Source organism: Geotrypetes seraphini, chromosome 3, assembly GCF_902459505.1.
Source record: "Geotrypetes seraphini chromosome 3, aGeoSer1.1, whole genome shotgun sequence".
Taxonomy (NCBI): domain Eukaryota; kingdom Metazoa; phylum Chordata; class Amphibia; order Gymnophiona; family Dermophiidae; genus Geotrypetes; species Geotrypetes seraphini.
Window position 1 is genome coordinate 210,970,425 of NC_047086.1, and position 19,637 is coordinate 210,990,061.

The window sequence follows — 19,637 nt, forward strand, 5'->3', positions numbered from 1 at the left end:
AAACGCTTAGATTTTATGATAGATGTTTTATGAAAATTTTAATAAACTTGGAAACTTAGTCTCCTCCCGAAGGAAGTCCCTGATCGGTTCAGACGCCTCAGGCCCCTCAGCCAATCAGTGCCTGTGTTGGTGGAGGAGCAGGAGGGATTGAGCACCCTTCCTGCTACCGACTTTTTAAAGGTACAGAATGAAGGGGGACCTCATCCGACGGCAGGAGGGAGTGGGCATCCCTCCTGCCATATTCGCATAGGGGGAGCGTCGGTGGGTGTATGTGGTGGTTGAAGGGAGTAGGCATCCCTCCTGCCATTTTTTTTTGGTTCGGGGAGAGAGGGGGCACTTTGTTGCAGGGGGCTTTTTTACTTTTTTTATTGGGCAGATATTTTGCATGTGTAATACACGCAAAATATTTGTGCCATTAAAAAAAAAGTTTTTTAAAACCGGCAGAAGCTCTGACAGCAGTGACAGGAGGCTGTGATTGAGTCGGTGAGTTTGCATGCAAATGATTCGCATGCAAACTTGATAGTGAATCAATCGCTGTTTGAAAATTGGCCAGAGAATCCCGTCTAACCAGTCGCTCTGAGAGCGATTTGGAGCTAGATGCACTAAATGCACTAGATTGTCTAATGATCATCGCTAAACTGGTTTGATTGGTTTAGCAACCGATCGTATTTGCCGACCCGATGCTTTAAACCAGGGGTGTTAAAATCAGTCACATTAAGGGGCCGAAATCCAAAACACAGGTTAAGTCGCGGGCCAGACCTCACCCAATCTCTGCTTCAGACCCCGCCCCCATAATAGTACTAATTATAACAAATTATTTTCCATTCCTTTTTTATATATACATACACTTATAATCTTATCTAACATAATAAAACGCTAAGCGCGCATGCGCACTCCTACCTGCGTGATCCATGATCTGTAGGTCTGTGGCCGGCAGTAGTGCACATGCGTGCTTACAACAGCCTCACATTCACGGACACCAAGATAATATTGCAGTCTGGCCGGCTCCCTTAAGTTTATTTTTGAGTTCAAAGCTGCCACCGCGGCTCCTCTCACGAGCTGTACCTGTGTCGGAGAAGGCTTCCGATACAGGCGGGGATCGTGAGCAGAGCCGCCGCAGCACCTTTAAACTTAAAAATAACTCCGGCAAGAGACTAAGGGAGCCGGCCAGACCACGGGGAGGGGGAAATGCTGCTGCTGCAGCACAGAGAAGTGGAGGGGGAGAGAATGCTGCTGTGGCTTCTGCACATGGAAGTGGGGGATGGGGTGAAAGGGGGAGGGAATGCTGCTGCGACTGCTGCACAGGGAAGTTGGGGGGAGAGAAATGATGCTGCACAAGGAAATGGAGGGGGAGGGAATGCGGCTGCTGCACAGGGAAGTGGGGGGAGGGAAATGCTGCTGCTGCATAGTAGACAGGGAGAGAGACACTGAAAGAAAGATAGCGGGAGGGAGACAGAAAGGCAAAGGGACAGGGAGAGAGACAGAAAGACAGACAGACAAAAGGGGCCAGGGAGAGAGACAGACAGAAAGATAGACAGTGAGAGGGAGAGAGACAGAAAGAAAGAAAGACAAACATATATTCTAGCACCCGTTAATGTAACGGGCTTAAAGACTAGTTAACACATAATGTTTAACCACAAAACTAAACTACACAAAGCACACTGTATGCTTCTCAACATTCATTCCTACCAGAACACAGTTAACCCCTATGCAAATATGGGACCAAAACCTAAAAGTACTAATATATAAAAAAGAAACCTTAAGATTCAAGACTCTGCATGCAGTACAACCTTCAGAGAAAAAGAAACAAATGTATTTCTTCCTGAGAAATGCAAAAGATAGACAGCAGATTAAAATTCTCAAAATTGACACAATTCAAACACTAAATCGAAAATAAAATCATTCTCACTCCTTTGTTGTCTCCCTCACTCCATGCTGTGCTTCTCTCGGGCAGGTGTCTTATCTTCTGGCTGTTTTATGCGGCCCGCAGTCCGATGCCCCTTTGTTATCTTGTAGCTGATTCCCTCCTTCTCACAGCCTCAGTGTGCATGAAGCCGCGTGCAATGGCTCCTCGCGCGTTCTGTCCCTGAACCGGAAGCCTTCTCTCTGACGTCGCAACAGTTTCATGCACACTGCAGCTGTGAGGAGGAGGAAGCCAGCCACAAGATAACACCATGGGCATTGGACCGTGGGCTGCATAAAACGGCCAAGCAGGCCGGATTCGGCCTGCGGGCCTTCAGTTTGACACCTGTGCTCTAAACGGGCTCACCACGTGGTTTTCCATGCAGTCCTACATTCTCCAATTCTGGCATTCAAACGAGGTCATTAATAGTAAAACCAGGCATCCAATCGATGCCCTAAACTTGCATGCCAGAATTGGGTCGGTCTGCCTGGTTTTTTTCAATTTTTTCTATGGGCACAGATGTTGTAGGCACCCCTTCTGCTGATTTTCCGTGATGGCAGGAGGGAGTGGGCATCTTTCCTGCTGATTTTGGCTGGTGCAGGAGGATTTTACGGTTCGGGGGGGGGGGGGGAGGAGGCAGCATGGCATTTATTTTTATGGATAAGATATTGTGTGTGTGTGTGTGTGTGTGTGTGTGTACCATCTGGGCCCATGGAAAAAAAATGAAAAATCGGGAAGACTGACAGATGTAGCCTTTCAGCTATTCTGGGTCGGTCCTGCCGATCTGATTCTGGCATACAAGTTTAGGGCATCGATCAGATGCTTGGTTTTAATATTAATGACCTTGTTTGCATGCCAGAATTAGAGAATGTAGGACCACAAGGAAAACCACACGGTGAGCCTGTTAGAGCATTGGGTTAGCAAATATGATTGGTCACTAAACCAGTCAAATCGGTTTAGCGACAGTCATTAGACGATTGGAGGCTTTAGTGCATCTAGCCCTCACACTGCAGAGCTGGTGTAATGACTCGAGGAAAGCCACTGAAGTTTCATTTTGGCCACCCTGAATAAGAAAGCCTTTTGACCAAGGTGCAGCAGAGTGGTGGAGAAAGGGGATGGTTGCCCATTGTTGCTACGTAGCAAATTGGTAAACAGTGTGAGAGAAGACATTAGTTTACTTGGATGGTCATTTTTGTTAACACAAAATATTATATTTTAGTTTAAGCCAATCATGAGAGCTCTTTAAATTTCATTACTGCTGCATCACTAACATATATCCAGGCTGAACCTTTAGCTGTTTCTGCATTGGAAAACTTTGTTTAAAGTGTTTTTGTGATACATTCTGCTATTTAATATGTATTAAACTTTTTATATACCCCAGTTGCACTGGATAGATACTGCAGCTTCAGTGGTACCAGGCAATTATATTTCCTTGTTGTCCCACCAGCCTGTTCCAGATGCTTGGACTGAGAACTGTGATGTCATGCAGTAAGGTCCCTCTGATACTCAGTATTTCTCAATTTCAGCAGGTCTGATCCCTGTATAGCTCTATGCAATAACAGAATAAATTATAGGCACCTCTTGGGGAAAACAGCACCAGTGGGTCGTCAGCAGCAACAGCAGTCAAAATGGCAGCATTTCCTACAAATGTGGCCCCTGATATGATCTCCTGCACCTCTTGCAGGATCTCTGGTTCAACACTTGGCAGCCCGAGTGGTCTCTCCCAGCGAGAACTTCCTCTGTACTTTGCTCACATACTGGCAATGGCCCTAAACTGACAGGACCATCTGCATACTCCATAGGCTTAACAATGCTTCCCATGCCCTGACTGCAAAGTCATAGGCAGCTACACCAGACTTCTCACCACTGGGGGAAATGTGAATCAGGCAGCAGGAGAGGGTGTGGTAGGGACCTGGGATTCTCCAGACGTAGTACTTCCTAGATGGGCTTGGAGAAATAAGGTGCCCAGAAGACCTGTCCATCCACCTTTTTTTGCTTGCTGCTGTCTTTCTAGTAGTGCTGCCCAATTTGCCAATTCAAATCAATTTACCAGTTCACATTGGGGTTAGAGAGGACAAATGGAGTGAGGTGGGGGAAGAGGCTACAAAATAAATCTGCCGGACGTTGAAAAAAGTGCCTGATTGGGCAGGAAAAGGGAATCGAATTTAAAAATCAATTCAGTGGGCTAAATCGAACTGAAAATTTTTTCACTGAATCAGGCAGCACTACTCTCTAGTTAATCCCTATGCTTTCTGACCTTCCACCTGCTGGGGACTGAGAAATATTGGGTGTCAGGGGACTGCACAGTGACCTTGTTGTATGACATCAGAGTTGGTTCTTAGTCTTCATCTGGTAATAAGCATCTGAACCAGTCTGCAGAGCTCAAGGAAAGAAAATGAGTACATAAATCTAATTTAACCTTTCTGTAAATTATTTTGCATTTGATTGGCGTGAAGTTTCAATTTCCTTGTCATGTTGGAATATATTGATAGTGTAAATGTGAATTGTGCAAAAATTTGTTAAATGTACAGGACACCCCTATTAGCTCATCCTCTTAAAATGTGCGCACATTGCTCTGATGATTTTAGAAATAGTGAGATGATGTCTTGCAATGCTGTATTTTCCTGTTAGTCTATAACCAAAGATGGGTACTTCAGAAACCAGGTTGTAACAATGTTCCCTCTAAGCCAGGAAAGCAGATGTGCAAGTCATGATGTGTTCTGAGCAGCAGTTTGTTTGGGCTGGTCTGGCGCATGGTGGTGGAAGGATGCAGTGACCAGCAATTTTTGAAAATTATACCAAATTATATTTTTAAAAAATCAAGAAGTTATTTCTATTGAACTGGAAAGAAAATATATATAGCTATATATAAAATACAGTATATAGATATACTTATATACTGTACTATATTAAAACATTATTAAAAAGTAACAAAATAGGAATTCAGTGGTGTGAAAAGGTTTTAGCCCCTCCTCCATTCTGATATCTCCCATATTATTATAATATGTCACACTTAACTACAACCATAAAATAATTTACCTAGAAATGTTTTTGGTAGGTTGCCAAAGAGCCACCAGGCTTCAGCTCCACTAGCTTTTAGTTTGCTGATTATCAAACATGGATAGAGCAACCAGCTGAGTACTAGGGAAGCCAGGACTCAAATCCCATTGATGTTGCTTGAGATCTTGGATAAGTCACTTAACCCTCCATTGCCTCAAGTACAAAGCTTAAAAATCATAAGCCCTCTAGGGACATGAAAAATACCTAATGTACTTGAATGTAATTTACCGATGAAAACAAATACTGTGGATACAGATGTTCTGGAGATAATTTATTAAACACTGACATATAAAACCATGAAAATTCAATTAAAAAAGTACAATGATAAAAAAATACTGTGATAAAAATCCAACTGGACCCTACACAGTCCGTGTTTCTGCGAACATGCCTTCCTCAGGGGTCCAATGGTTTGCAACTTCACATATAAAGAATTGGACTGAAAACAGTCTATTGTCTTTAAACACCGCAGACAAGCTGAAGTAGCAAAAAAATCCCGCGAGAACGGAAATGGCGCGGGATCAGGAAGGCAGCCTTGTGCGCCCTCTGCCACTAGAGAAGGGGAAACAGCCACGTGAGCTGACTAGACAGGCAGCCTTTTTTTTTTTTTTTAATTCTTTATTCAGTTTTAACTCTTGCAACAAGTGTACAAAATTCAATCAGATAATTCGTACAAATCACTTGACATTCTAACAATTATTCTCAAATGCATATAAAAAAGACCCCTCCCCCACCCATTCCATTCATCAGGAATAAACCCATTAAATCACATAACATACCTCCCCATCCCCACATTAAATATAGTCCTATGTAATAAAAAGGTGTCCAAGGTGTCTAATCATTAGAATATGTAATCAATGGTCCCCAAATCTTTTTGAAACTATTATAATTTCCTTGCTGTATAGCAAGCACTCTCTCCATTTTATAAATATGACAAACTGAATTCCACCAAAAGGTATAATTAAGTTTAGTATAGTCCTTCCAATTTCCAGTAATATGTTGAATGGCAACCCCCGTCAGTATTAACAAAAGTTTATTGTTATTTGCTGACTCTTGAATCTCATAGACATTCCAAATAAGATAGTATCGTAGGATAGGGCAACATGATTTTCTAACATTGAATTAATTTGGGACCAAATTAACTTCCAAAAGGCATTGACAAAGGGACAGAAAAAAAGTAAATGATCTAGAGTCCCAGCATCTAAATTACAATGCCAGCATCTATTAGACCTAGAGCTATCCAACTTTTGTAAACGAACTGGGGTCCAAAAAGCTCTATGTAACAAAAAGAACCAAGTTTGTCTCATAGATGCTGACCTTGTACTTTTTAATCTCTAAGACCAAAGTCGTGGCCATTGAGAAGCAGAAATTTGGTGCTTGATCTCAATGCTCCAAATATCCCTAAGACCAGTTGTAAGCTGTACTGCCACTAGAAAGACAGTTGCATCCAGCGAGGAGGGCACCAGAATTAAAATAAGGTAACCGGGGGGGGGGGGGAGATATTCGCTCCATAAAACCAATTTTTGGGGTAAAAAGGGCATCTTATACACTTCTCCCTCCGTATTCGCTGTGATAGGGGATTAACAGAACCACAAATACAGAAAAACCATGAATAACTTTTTCATATGTTATTCGCTATTTTCTATTAAAAACCATTGTGAATATGGTGAAACCATGAATAACATGGCGGGAGACCTGGCCTGTTCATGAAGGAGAGGCAAAACACGGTGAAGAAAGTGCTGGGAATTGGCGATTTTCTCTGTAAAGGCTTGGAATCTGCTATTTCTCTATGCAAGCTGATGTAATTTTTTTGGGGGGGAACCAGCAAGCTAAAAACCGCAAATAATCAAAACCGCAATTGCTGAAACCGCGAATACGGATGGAGACGTGTAGTGCGAAAAAAATATGGTAATACAAAAGTCACTCAAGACCTACAGAGCAATTCTGACATACCATAATTGCAGTAACTTCCACAAGTCACAGAAGCACCTACCTAGGAAAAGATAGTACTACTAACCACTAGAACATCAATAAACTTATTGGAAAATTAAACAAACCAGATTGAAACAGATCAATCGTACAATCAAAGCTAACAGAAAACCATGTCTTTTTCTAACATACAGAACACAGATCTTCAACCCAGTTTAGAATAAGTAACCACAATATAAAAATAGAAATAAAAATTAAACTGAACCCCCCTAGAAGCTAGACTTTTCATACAGTGCAACACCAGAGAAAGAGAAAACAACTTGCGTCACTCTGTACTGAGCAAAATATAATTATAGCAGACTGACATATTCCAACCACTACATTACAAATTAACAAATGCAAATAAAACAAAAAAATGGAAAATGATACCATTTTATTGGACTAAATGTATTTTTCAATTAGCTTTCAGAGGCCAAAACCACCTTCCTCAGGTCAGGACAGTATACTGCTATTATGGTATTCTGTCCTGACCTGAGGAAGGATGTTTTGGTCTCTTAACGTTAGTCAAAAAGATATTAAGATTAATCCAATAAAAAAGACACTTTATTTCCATTTTCTATATATTTTTACTTTATTAACACAGCTACCACACTACTTTATCTTAAACTAAAAATTCTTTTTTCTACCTTTGTCTGGCTATTTACTTTTTTCAGTTTTGTTGGTACCAGTCTATGGTTTCCAGCATTTCCCCTTTTACTGCCCCCCCCTTTCAATCATCTCTCTCCTCTTTGTACCCCAAATCTGCCCTCTCTCTCTCTCTTTCCCCTGTTCTATCCAGAATCTGTCTATCCCACTTCAATACAACTTCTGCCTCCCCCCTCTCCCTCCGTCCTTATCTTTCTCTTGTCTTTCTATCATCCAATATTGGCATACTCTCTTGTCTCTCCCCCCACTTTCATACAGCATCTGCTGTGCTTCCTCTCTCCTTTCCATCCAGCATCTCTCCTTCCCTCTTCTATCATCTCCTACCTTTGTCTCTTCCTAACATCATCTGCCCTCTTTTTCTACCCTCTTCCATCCAGGATCTACCCTTTGTCTCCCCCATCCCCTTCTATAAAGCATCTGCCTCTTCTCTCCCTTTCCATCAGTATCTCCCCCCTTCCATACAGCATTAGTCCCCCTCTCCTTTTCCATTTAGTGCCTTTCTCTCTTTCACCTCCTCCCCTTTCATCTGATCTCTCTCATGTTTCTTCCCCATCTGACACCAGGCTGCTGCTGCCTCTTGTGTCATGCACCAAGAGCAGCACTTCCCACTCCTACTTTCCATGGCCATCCAGGCCACTACTGCTGCTTCTCTAAATGAGCTGCAACAGTGGCAAAACAGCCTACCTCAATCTCAGCCTCAGTCCACACAGCTGCTGGTCATGCCCCTTGTCATCCTCTTCTGATCCGGGTCAGAGCCAGCTGCTGACCTTATTGAGGCTTTGAGTTAAGCTGCCGGAAGAGTGGGGCAGTCTGTTTTGCCACCGCTGCTGCTAGTTTAGAGAAGCAGCCAGGATGGTGCTGGTGGAGGTAGAGAAGTGCTGCGAGGCAGTCTTAAATTGCTGCTCAGGGGTCTTCAAAAGCGGTGAACAGCCACGCAGCTTAGAAGGAACATTGAGTTGTAGCCAGAGCAACAGATGATACAGCTGCTTCTAAAGCATGCCATTCTTAGCCTGACCTTGGAGTTATCAGAAGAGGTATGCTTTCTCATACACCCACCTTCTTCCCTCCCCCAATGCAGTAGCTGTGAGGACTACCTCACTATATCCTTTCTGACCCTTGCTAGCCTAGGGAATGTGAGCTGGGACTGAAATCAAACCTAATATAACATTATCCATCGGGTTGAGTCACAGCAATTCTGTGTTATTAAAGTCAGTTGTTATTCCCGAAGAGAGTGATCCAGTTGGAAATCCCATAGCACACTTGGTACCCTGCAAATCTGTTTATCCAATGTGTTGGTTAATCGCACAGAAAATCTTGTTCCACATGATAGTTTTGTTTTGGCCAAACCATTAGGAGTTTCTTCTCCTTTTATAAGCTTGAAGGAGGCCATTGCTGCAGTTTCCCCATGGCCGTACAGACTCAGAAATAATTCCTGTTGCACATAAGCAATATTGTGTCTCTGAAGACATGAGGGTTCTTCATCAGGATGAGATTGCAGGAGGATTTGAATCTCCAGAGATGATGGGTCTTACTGCTATCATTTGTGTAGGAGGAGCTTACCAGCACCAGTGTGGAGCACATTATTGTGAATCCCAATGCAGCCTATGACAAATTCAAGGACAAGCGAGTGGGTACCAAAGGCCTTGGTGAGTATTAATTTTGTAGGCTGAAGAAAGGCAAGCTGACCTCAGCAGGATTTTGCCAGACAGGCAACTTGGTCTCTGTACTAAATACTTTACCTCGTTTCTTGTAATACAATGAAACAGAGCTGCCAAGTTACCCAGTTCCTGGAGGGGGAGTATAGTCTAATCTTCGATTCTTATCAACCAAATCATGATGCATTATTTGACCTGTGGGTAGAATCAGAGATTTCATAAATCTTTGGGAAGGAAATTAAAAAGCAGGACTGGCCAAGAAGTCTCCCTCTTAGAACTGGGCAGCTTGACAGTTTTGTTGAAACAGTTTGGTTGTGCAACAATAGAGAGAGACTCATTGGGGCCTTATTTATTAACTTTTTCATCCTGCCTTTCTGGTTTTAGCCCAAGGTGAACTACAGCTTCATAAAATGAAGATAACACAAATAGCATAATATTAATCCAGCATGTACAATAAAACATAGTAGCATAGTAGATGATGGCAGTCCATTCAGTCTGTCCAACAAGATAAACTTATAGCATAAGGTATGGTGTAATACTACATATGCATGCTTGATCTTAATTTTCTTTTTGCCCTTTTCAGGGCATAGACTGTAGAAGTCTGCCCAGCATCAGCCTTGTTCTTCAAGTACTGAAGTTGTCTTTGAAGCCTGACTAGATTGTAAGCTCTACTAAACAGAGGCTGTCTCTTGAATGCTTTAATTTTTATGTATCTAGCAATGCTATAGAAATAAGTAGTAGTAGTAGAAGTCTGCCTAGCACTGGCTTTGCTTCTCATAAGAACATAAGAGTTGCCATACTGGGACAGACCAAAAGTCCATCAAGCCAAACCAGGTTACAAAACCTGGTAAGATCTCAAGGAATAAAACAGATTCTATGCTGCTCATCCTAGTAATAAGAAGTGGATTTCCCCAAGCCATCTTAATAATGGCTTTCAGACTTGTTTTAGGAAATTATCTAAACCTTTTTTAAAGCTTGTTAAGCTAACTGCTTTCATCACATTCTCCAGCATCAAATTCCAGAGTTAAATTACACATTGAATGAAGAAATATTTTCTCCTGTTTGTTTTAAATCTACAACTTAGTAGCTTCTAAGTCCTAGTATTTTCAGAAAGAGTAAACAGGTGATTTACATCTGCTCATTCCACTCCACTCAGCATTTTATAGATCTCTATTATATCACTCCTGAGCCATCTCTTCTCCAAGCTGAAGAGCCCTAGCTGCTTTAGCCTTTCCTCGTAGGGAAGTCGTCCTATCCGTTTTATCATTTTCCTCACCTTTCTCTGAACTTTTTCTAATTCCACTATAACATTTTGAGTTAAGTTGACCAGAATTGCACACAGTATTTGAGGTATGGCTGCACCATAGAAAGGCTTAGAAGTTTTGATAAGCGATGGAATCGAATTTTAATAAAAATGTGATTATAACATTTTCATCTTTGTTTTCCATTCCTTTCCTGATAGAATGTTAGGATCCTTTTCCGGGACGGTGACTCTGTAGGTAAAATACTAAGTGCAATTATAAACAGAGAATTACATTACATTACATTACATTACAGATTTCTATTCCGCCATTACCTTTCGATTCAAAGCGGATTACAAAAAGAGTTATGGAAGAAGGGTTACAACGTTAGATCAGAGAAGGTTTCCAAGAGAGAGAAAAGTAGGATCTGGGGTTAGGGAGGGGATGGTAAGAGGGGGGTTAAGCTTTATCATGGTATTAAGCTTTATTAAGGGATTTCTTGAAGAGTATAGTTTTTATTTCCTTTCTGAACATCTTGTAGTCTAGGGTTGTTGTCAATAGATTGGAGACTTGGTTGTCTATCTTCGCTGCCTGAGTGACCAGTAGTCCGTTGTATAGTTTTTTCCATTTTACTTCTTTGATTGGGGGGTAAGTGAATGGGGTGTGTGTTTTTCTATGCCTGGTAGAGGTGGTTTGGATGAGGCGGTCGTTTAGGTAGGTTGGGCTGTCTCCATTTATAGTTTTAAATAGTATACAGTAGAATTTAAATTGTATTCTTTCCTGGATTGGAAGCCAATGAGAATTGATGAATGCCTCAGTAATGTGATCATGTTTTTTCAATGAATAGACGAGTCTCAGAGCTGTATTCTGAATTGTCTGTAGTTGTTTAATCATTATTGCAGGGCAGGGGAGGTAGAGGATGTTGCAACAGTCTAGGATGCTTAGGATTAGAGATTGTACTAGGAGCTGAAATTGTGTTTTTTTCGAAGAATTTTCGGACTTGTCTAAGGTTTCTCATAACTGCAAAAGATTTCTGTATTGTTTTGTTAATTTGTGGTTGCATGGTGCAGCTTCTGTCAATAGTCATACCTAGAAGTTTTAGGGCGGTTTGCAAAGGGTAGTTGATAGAGTTGATTTCTAAGTTGGTTATAGTTGGGATTTTGTTATTTTCTAGGAGGATTAATTTAGTTTTGTCTGGGTTGAGTTTCAGTTTGTGGTCTTCCATCATAAAGACAGTAATTTTGTGCACTCATGTACTGGGAATATGAAAGCACCTAATGTGTCCCTGTGATTCTACAAATTGCTGCCTTATGAAAGAATAATGCTAGTGTAGGATTATTTATTTATTAGATAATAAAAATGCTTAGATATGCTACCGTATATACTCTAATATAAACAGATTTTTGTGTCAAAAAATGGCCTAAAAATGGGATCTCTGTTTATATTTGGGTCAGTGCTGACCAACCCCCCCCCTCCCGAACCTGTTACAGGCCTCTGCCGGGCCTGCCGTGAGACCTGGTGGTCCAGCAGTGGCCGGGACAGGAAGGATTCCTCCTGCCTCCTGTCCCAGCCTATTCTAAGAATTTTTACCTCCCTCTCACCTCCCCCACGTACCTTTAGTATCCCTAGTGGTCCAGCGGTGAATCACGGCAGGAGCGACCTTCCGTTGCGCCGGCCCATGCACAGCTGCTAGCTGATTGGCTGACGTGAGTTCTCATAGCATTCACTCCTTCTTTCTTCTGCTAGTTATACTCCCCTCTATGCAGCCTAGCATCCTTCTGGCCTTGGCCACCATCTTGTTGAGTTGTTTTGTTACTTTGAGCTCCTCAGACACCATCACCCCAAGTTCCCTCTCCTGAGCTGTGCTTATCAATCTATCCTATCTTACATCTGCTGTGGATTTCTGCACCCCATCCTCTGCATTTCTTTGCATTAAATTTTAACTGCCAGACCTTTGACCAGTCCTCTAATTTTTGGAGAACTCTTCTTTTGGTTTCTACTCCCTCCAGGACATCTACTCTGTTGGCTACCTTTGTGTCATCTGCAAAAAGACAAATTTTTCCTTCTTACCTGTCAGTAATGTCATATTAAACAGAACTGGCCCCAGTATCGACCCCTGAGGCACACCACTATTCACCTTCCTTTCCTTCGGGTGAGTTCCATTTAGCAACACCCTCTGCCACCTGTCAGTCAACCAGTTTCTGATCCAGTTCATCACTTTGTGTCCTAAGTTCAGCCCTCTCAGTTTATTCTGGAGTCTTGGAACTGTATTAAAGGCTTTGCTGAAATTCAAGTAGATTTCATTTAGCGTGTGTCTTTTATCCAGTTCTTTGGTCACCCAGTCAAAGAAATCAATCAGATTAGTTTGATAAGATTTTCCTTTGGTAAAACCATGTTGCCTCAGATCTTGCAACCGTTAGGATTCTAGAAATGTAACTATCTTTTCCTTCAGCGGAAATTCCATTATTTTCCCTACACTGTCTTGATGCTTACCAGCCTATAGTTTCCCACTTCTTCCCTATCCCCATTTTTATGGAGATGGACCATATCTGCTCATCTCCAATCCAAAACTTGGTCCTCCAAGCTTAATCTGGTCTGCAATAACAGATCTATTAAATAAATTCTTAAAAGGTCCCACCATGACTTCTCTAAGCTCCCATAGTATTCTAGGATGTATCACTTCTGGCCCCATAAAATTGTACACTTTCAAATTTCCAAGTTGTCTAGCAACTACACTCTTGCAATAAGTTTGCTATTCTATTACAATTTGACCTATCTGCGGCCTTTGATGTTGTTCACCACGACATTTTGATCTAACAACTTTCTGAGCTAGGTATTAATTCTACGGTCATAGACTGGTTCTCAAAATTCTTACGATCTCATTCATATACTGTTAATATGAATGACACCAGGTCATCACCCTGGAAGCCGTTATTTGGAGTCCCGCAGGGATCACCTCTGCCCCCTATTCTTTTCAATATCTATATGTCCACCTTGAAGGTTTTCCATCTCTCCCCCTTTGAAACACTGTATACATATGCAGATGACATCTTCGTCCTTCTTGAGATAGATTTGAATCTTACTAATCTCACCAAGAATATTATAGAATGCATAACAAAGCTTCAATCTTGAGCCCTTACTGTACAAATGAAGCTGAATGAGTCCAAAACAAAACTACTTTGGCTTGGCCCAAAGTTAGATCAGCTACTTCAGTTCATTCTACTGCCTTCTGGACCTTCACTGCAGATTGAATTCTCAAGCAAAGTTTTGGGTGTCATTATAGATTTAACACTTTCATTTACTGATCATCTTAACTACTAAAAAAATGCTTTTTTAGCCTCCATATGTTGAGAAAAGTGAGATCCTGTTTCCACCAACAACATTTTGCTGTTCTTGTTCAATCAAGCATTCTTTCGAGGCTGGACTACTGCAACTAGGTCTATTTAAGTCTGACCAAGAAAAGACCAGCAGATCCAGAATACTGCGTCTTTGACCATGATTTGCCGTTCTTGCTACAACTCCACTGGCTCCCAGTAATTTCCAAGGTCTACTTTAAATGTGCCTGCGTAACTTTCAGGAACCTCCATGGCATTCTTCCCCCTTTAATTCCTCTATCTTGGAATGCTGCGAGACTTGACATCACCAGATCTATCTAAAAGCTCAAATTATCTTTCTCCTCACTAAACGGCGTTACCTGCATCAGAAAACTAGGGAAATCTCTTCACTTCAAAACTACAGAGCTCTGGAATAATTTCCCTGCCCAGCTGCGCAACCTGAGCTCTTTCCAACTATTCCGTAGACACCTGAAAACTTGGTTATTTTCCCACCAACTTCCACTATACTTCCCTTTTAATTTTTGTAAACCGTGTCAAGCTCTATATTTATGGAGAAGATGCAGTATATAAACTTAAAAGTTTAGTTTTAGTTTAAATGTTTTCTTTCATGAATTGTGCAAACATGCAATGCTAAGATAAAAATAATCGCAAAATTAACTAACTCACTCAAAACTTGGTCCTTCAAGCTTAATCTGGTCTACAATAAAAGCCAGGTCTGAAGCCTACGCCTAAATGCTAACAGATCCTTCTGTAAGTTCGGTTTCCAGAATCATGGCTTTCTTTTTGATGATGATTTTTATATTATGGTCCCTAAATCCAGCCACTAGATCAGTGGAAAAGATAACATCCCACTTGGTGTCATGACACTGCTGATCAGTGTGTTAAAGAAATCACATCTCTGTTACTCTCTCTCCTCCTCCTCCCCCACTCCCTCCCCCAATTAATCTGCCATAGCTCCTGGACACTTTGAAATACTTTTTTCCCATCTTCACTGTGGCATAAGAATAGCCTTACTGGGTCAGTCCAATGGTCCATGTAGCCCAGTATTCTGTTTCCAGCAATGACCAGTCAAGGTCACGAGTACCTGGCAGAAACCCAAACAGTACCTACGGATCCTAAGGCAAGCATGTCTGTCTCAATAGCAGGCTATGGATTTTTCTTCCAGGAACTTGTCCAGACCTTTTTAAAACCCATCTATGCTAACTAGTTACCACATTTTCTGACAATGAGTTCCAGAGCTTAACTATACAGAGAATATTTCTTCAGGTCCTGTACCATAACATACCATACTATATTGTTTCTTATATCCTGCAAATGTCAACTGGGAATCATTGCAGCTTACATAATAATAATAATAAGATTAGCAACATAGACATTATGAATCATAGCAAGACTAATGAAAATGGATGCATTTTTAGCACCTTCCTAAACTGAAGATAGGAAGAGGTCTGATGTAAGTAGGTTGGGAGGCAGTTCCAAATTTTGGGGCCTTTATACACTGAACTACAAGAATTAAAAGATCCAGGAGCCAAGGATGAATAAAACAAGCCTTTGTCAAACTGAAGCATCAAGTACCCATCTGTGGAAGAGTGAATATCTTCACAGGTAAAATGACCTTACATACTGAACAATTAAAACATTTGAAAGATCCAAAAAGAAAGAGCCAGAAAGATATTGATGCAGAGTCCTGGCAAGGTAGAGGACATGAGAGACTGCACAATTTCCTTCTTCTACTATATGCAATCATATGTTCTAGTCCAGTGGTCCTGAACACTAGGGTCCCCTTCTACTCCTCTCTCATCCAAACACCAGAGGGTCTCTTGGAATGAAGATTTTTACCTAGAGGAGCAAGATGCAAAAATTTAAAAGCAATTTAAAGTGCTTTCTTTTTAACTAAAGGAAGAAGAAAATTGAAACAGTACTTTTCAGCTAAAGAAAATGAAAGCTAAGTACTTCTAATCAAAATGGGAGAGTAATGCATTAGAAATTCAGACTACTAGATCACTTTATCAGTTTTTCTAAATAATGATAAAAAGCATAAAAAATAAATAAAAAAATATTTATAAATAAATGTTATAGAGAGTATACGGGACCGATGATAGCTCACCGAATAAGTCACTAGCTTTGAGAAAAACATCGGGCTTTTGACTGAGCACTTGAGACCCCTGGTTTCTCTCTATGCTACTTACTTAAGTGGTTATAGACTTGTGTGGTAGCCAAGTCTTAAAGATTTCAGTATTGTATTAATTTGCAGGGTTTTTTCCTCCATTAGCTAAGTCGCAGAATTTAGCAATATTTGTTACTGTTTACCCCCTACCTTAGTTTTGTGCTAGATTTTTTTTTTTTTAATCCTAAATTGATTAATTTTTTTCAGATTTTTCTGATCGGATCAGTAAAACTAGAAGGACTGGCTATGAATCTGGGGAGTTTGAAATTGTGAGTGTGTTAATTATTATGAATGTCTATTGTAAAAAATTTTGAAATGACATATGTAAATGGAGAGCAGTGCTGGGTTCTTTGAAGCGGTTAAGGTGGTGAACATTGATGAGTGGAGAAGACAGAAGAATGCTTAAATTTTAATCTTTGACTTTAGGTTCGTAAAAATGACTGCAAGACAATTACCATCATTGGAAAGAATAAGAGAAGTGGTTGACCCTCAGGGCTGCTTCTTAGCTTTCACAGAAAGGAGAGAGCAGGGAACGTGGCACCCCATAATACACTAAAAACAGTTTAAACTATTGAACTCCTGTAGAGATTCAAATGCCTTCTAAATATCAAGTGAAGAGAGCCCTGCAGTCTTCTGACTTCCTACTATGTTTCCCCGAAAATAAGCCCTAATATGATTTTCGGGTTAGGTCTTAATATAAGCCCTACCCCTGAAAATAAGCCCTAGTCATAGGCAGCCGCACTTCCCCCATAGTGCAGCCAAACCGCTGAATCCCCGCTGACTCTCCATCCTTCTCTCCCAACTGAACCCCGCTGACCGCGACCATAAATACCTTCTGGCAGAGGAGCGTCAGGCCAGCAGAACTCACAGGCTGCTTTGTGGCCTTCTCGCTTGGGAATTCCCCCTGCTGCATCACTAATGATGTCATCAGTAACGTGGCACACAGAAGACCCCAGCGAGAAGGCCGCGAAGCAGCCTGTGAGTGCTACTGGCCCGACGTCTCTCTGCTGGAAGGTATTTATGGTCGTGGTCGGCGGAGTTCGGTTGAGAGGGAAGGATGGAGGGTCAGCGGGGGTTCCGTGGTTTGCTGTGTGACCTAGTGCCTTTTTTGGCCCCAAATGAATATAAGACACTGTCTTATTTTGGGGGAAACACGGGTATGTGTTTCTATGTACCTATGGCATAGCCAAGGGTAGGCTCAGGCAGGCACAGGTCCACTCACTTTGGATTCAGGCCCACCCAGCAGTAGCAGTGTGGCTCATGGGGTCCCCAAACCCAACCAACTGAAGACTCTAGGAGATCAGGGGATCACTTAGCTGCACTCCACCAACCCCTTCCCCAGTACCTTTTAAATCCTTTAGTTCTTCGGCAGAAGCGACCCATTCCCCCTGCTCATGCCTGCCTCATCCTTCCCCCAATGCAACTACCTGTTCTTGAGACAAGAAAGTTGCATCAGAGGGAAAGCTTGGAGCTGGCGTGAGGAAGGGGAATGAGTTTCTAAAAGATTTAAAGGTACTAGGAAGAGGGTCCGGGAAATTAAATTGTGATCCTCCCCCTCCAGATTCTCTGGGGAGGGGGGTTAGGGAATGATGCCAGATAGGGTGTCATGCCCACTCACCTTTGGCTCAGGCCTGCCCAAAATTAAGTGTCTGGCTATGCCCCTTCCATGTACTAGACCCATATTGAATATTTTTTTCTCCCAAAATAAAGGTAAGATATTGGATAGGAGGGGGTGTGGGTGGGTATTATTAATCTTATATGGTGGATGAGTATATCACTATTTTGGGATGGAATTTTCTGTAACGGGAGGGGAGGGGATGGGAGGGTTTTCTATTCTAATAATAATTGTTTAGATATTAGATGTATTACATAATATTCAAGATATTGTGGAATATAAATATGGATTGGAATGTTGTAAACATCTGAAAACCTGGCTCTTCTCCAAAACCTAACACTCCCCGAATCTTCTGACATCCTAGCCCTCTAACATTCTTCTCCCCTCTGATCTTCATCTAGCCCTCCATGGAGTTCCTTTCTCATTACAATTCCTGTAAACCGTGCCAAGCTCCACAACTATGGAGATGGTGCGGTATACAAACCCAAGGTTTAGTTTAGTTTAGTTTATTTGATGTATTATATGAAAGATAATCAAGTGTGTATTTCTAAGTTCATTTGATTTTTTTTTTTTTTGATGCACTTGTTATATGCAAAAATGAATAAAGAATTTAAAAAAAAAAAAGAATTTTTTTTTCTTTTTTTGCATTTTGTATGTGTTGTGTGAAGTTGGGGGAAGGACTTGGCCTGAAGGAGACACCTCAGCAAAAATACCAGCGCCTTCTGCACGAGATTCAGGAGCTCAGTGTGGAAGTGGAGAAAATACAGGTGAGGTTCTAGCATCATATTCAGTTCACCCTTCTGGAGTTTTGCATATCTATGCCAGAAAGGTAGTTTGCTTCCAGCTCTGCCTTCTTCTTCTGCTTTGTCTTGCTTTGTGAACAAAAGGAAGCCCATACAAGTTTTAAATGCATATGGTAAGCAATAGACATGTGCATAAGAAGCTACACGTACCATGAAACCTTATGCACATGCGTCCAGCATACTCTTCCCCTATTTGCCACAGGATTTCCATGTATAAAATTTGCCTATACTTAATTTACTGCATTCCATTCTATTAGGCTTATGGTAGAATCCTTCTGCAAGTCTTCCTGCTTCGGCCTCCAAGTTATTTTAAATTTGATATTGCTCCTTATCCAAATCAGGCATTGACTGACCTGTTTAATTTGCTCTCTATATAAAATTTGACACATTGAAGTCGTACCTACAGCTGCAATAAGCTTCCAGTTCCAGTCTGCTGACTTTACCAGTTTAAGATCACTTTATTTTATATATATATATATATATAAAACTTTATTATTATTTTTTTTTACACTGTTCTTGCTCACGAAAATTGGACATGTATTTTGAAGATAACGGGTTTTCCCTTGGCTGATTTGATGGGTTAGGAACTTGTCCTCATTTCTTGCAGCTGACTCGGGGAAAAATGCAATCTGCTTTTTGTATTCCTTTTTCATCCTGCAGTAGTAGGGTACTTAAATGGTCAACAGATAGGTCTTGATTCACTAAATTCAGCGATCGTCGCTAAACCTGTTTTAACAAGTATAGCGATGATAGCTGCTAACCGACCCGATTCACAAAATGGCCCACCGCTTCCTTTTCCCCTCGATCGCCCATTTTCCGATCCAGCCATGCAAATTTGTTAAACCCATGCAAAATAGCCAAGTGATTGATTCACTAACATTTGCTTGGCTATTTTGCATCAGGTTTTACGATCCTAAAACCTGAGTGCTATAGACCTGCCAGTTTTTTTGTTTTTTTTTAATGGCACAGATATTTTGCATGTATTAGGGAGGCACCTGAGCCAATCAGGGCCTTAAGCCCCTGCCCATGCATCACTTGATGCACTGGGGAGGGGCCTAAGGCCTGCATTGCACAGAGAGTTGCTGGTGGAGGAGCAGGAGGGACTGAGCACCCCTCCAGCTCCCAACTTAAAGGTACAGGAGAGTGACCCGATGGTGGGGGTGGTGGTGAAGGCAGGAGGAAGTGGGCATTCCTCCTGCCATATCAGTTCAGTGCAGGGGGGGGCAA

The 19,637-nt window shown here is 41.5% G+C and overlaps 1 protein-coding gene across 4 annotated transcripts in view; it reads left to right on the forward strand.

Annotated features, from left to right (window-relative positions):
- Positions 1–19,637, forward strand: part of DCTN2 (dynactin subunit 2) — a 133,454-nt gene that overhangs the window by 55,777 nt on the left and 58,040 nt on the right. For all 4 annotated transcript variants that reach the window (XM_033937476.1, XM_033937477.1, XM_033937478.1 and 1 more), the window contains 3 exons: positions 9,144–9,240; positions 16,200–16,261; positions 18,276–18,374. In XM_033937476.1, coding sequence (XP_033793367.1) covers positions 9,144–9,240; positions 16,200–16,261; positions 18,276–18,374 — 258 coding nt within the window. The remainder of the gene's footprint in view (positions 1–9,143; positions 9,241–16,199; positions 16,262–18,275; positions 18,375–19,637) is intronic.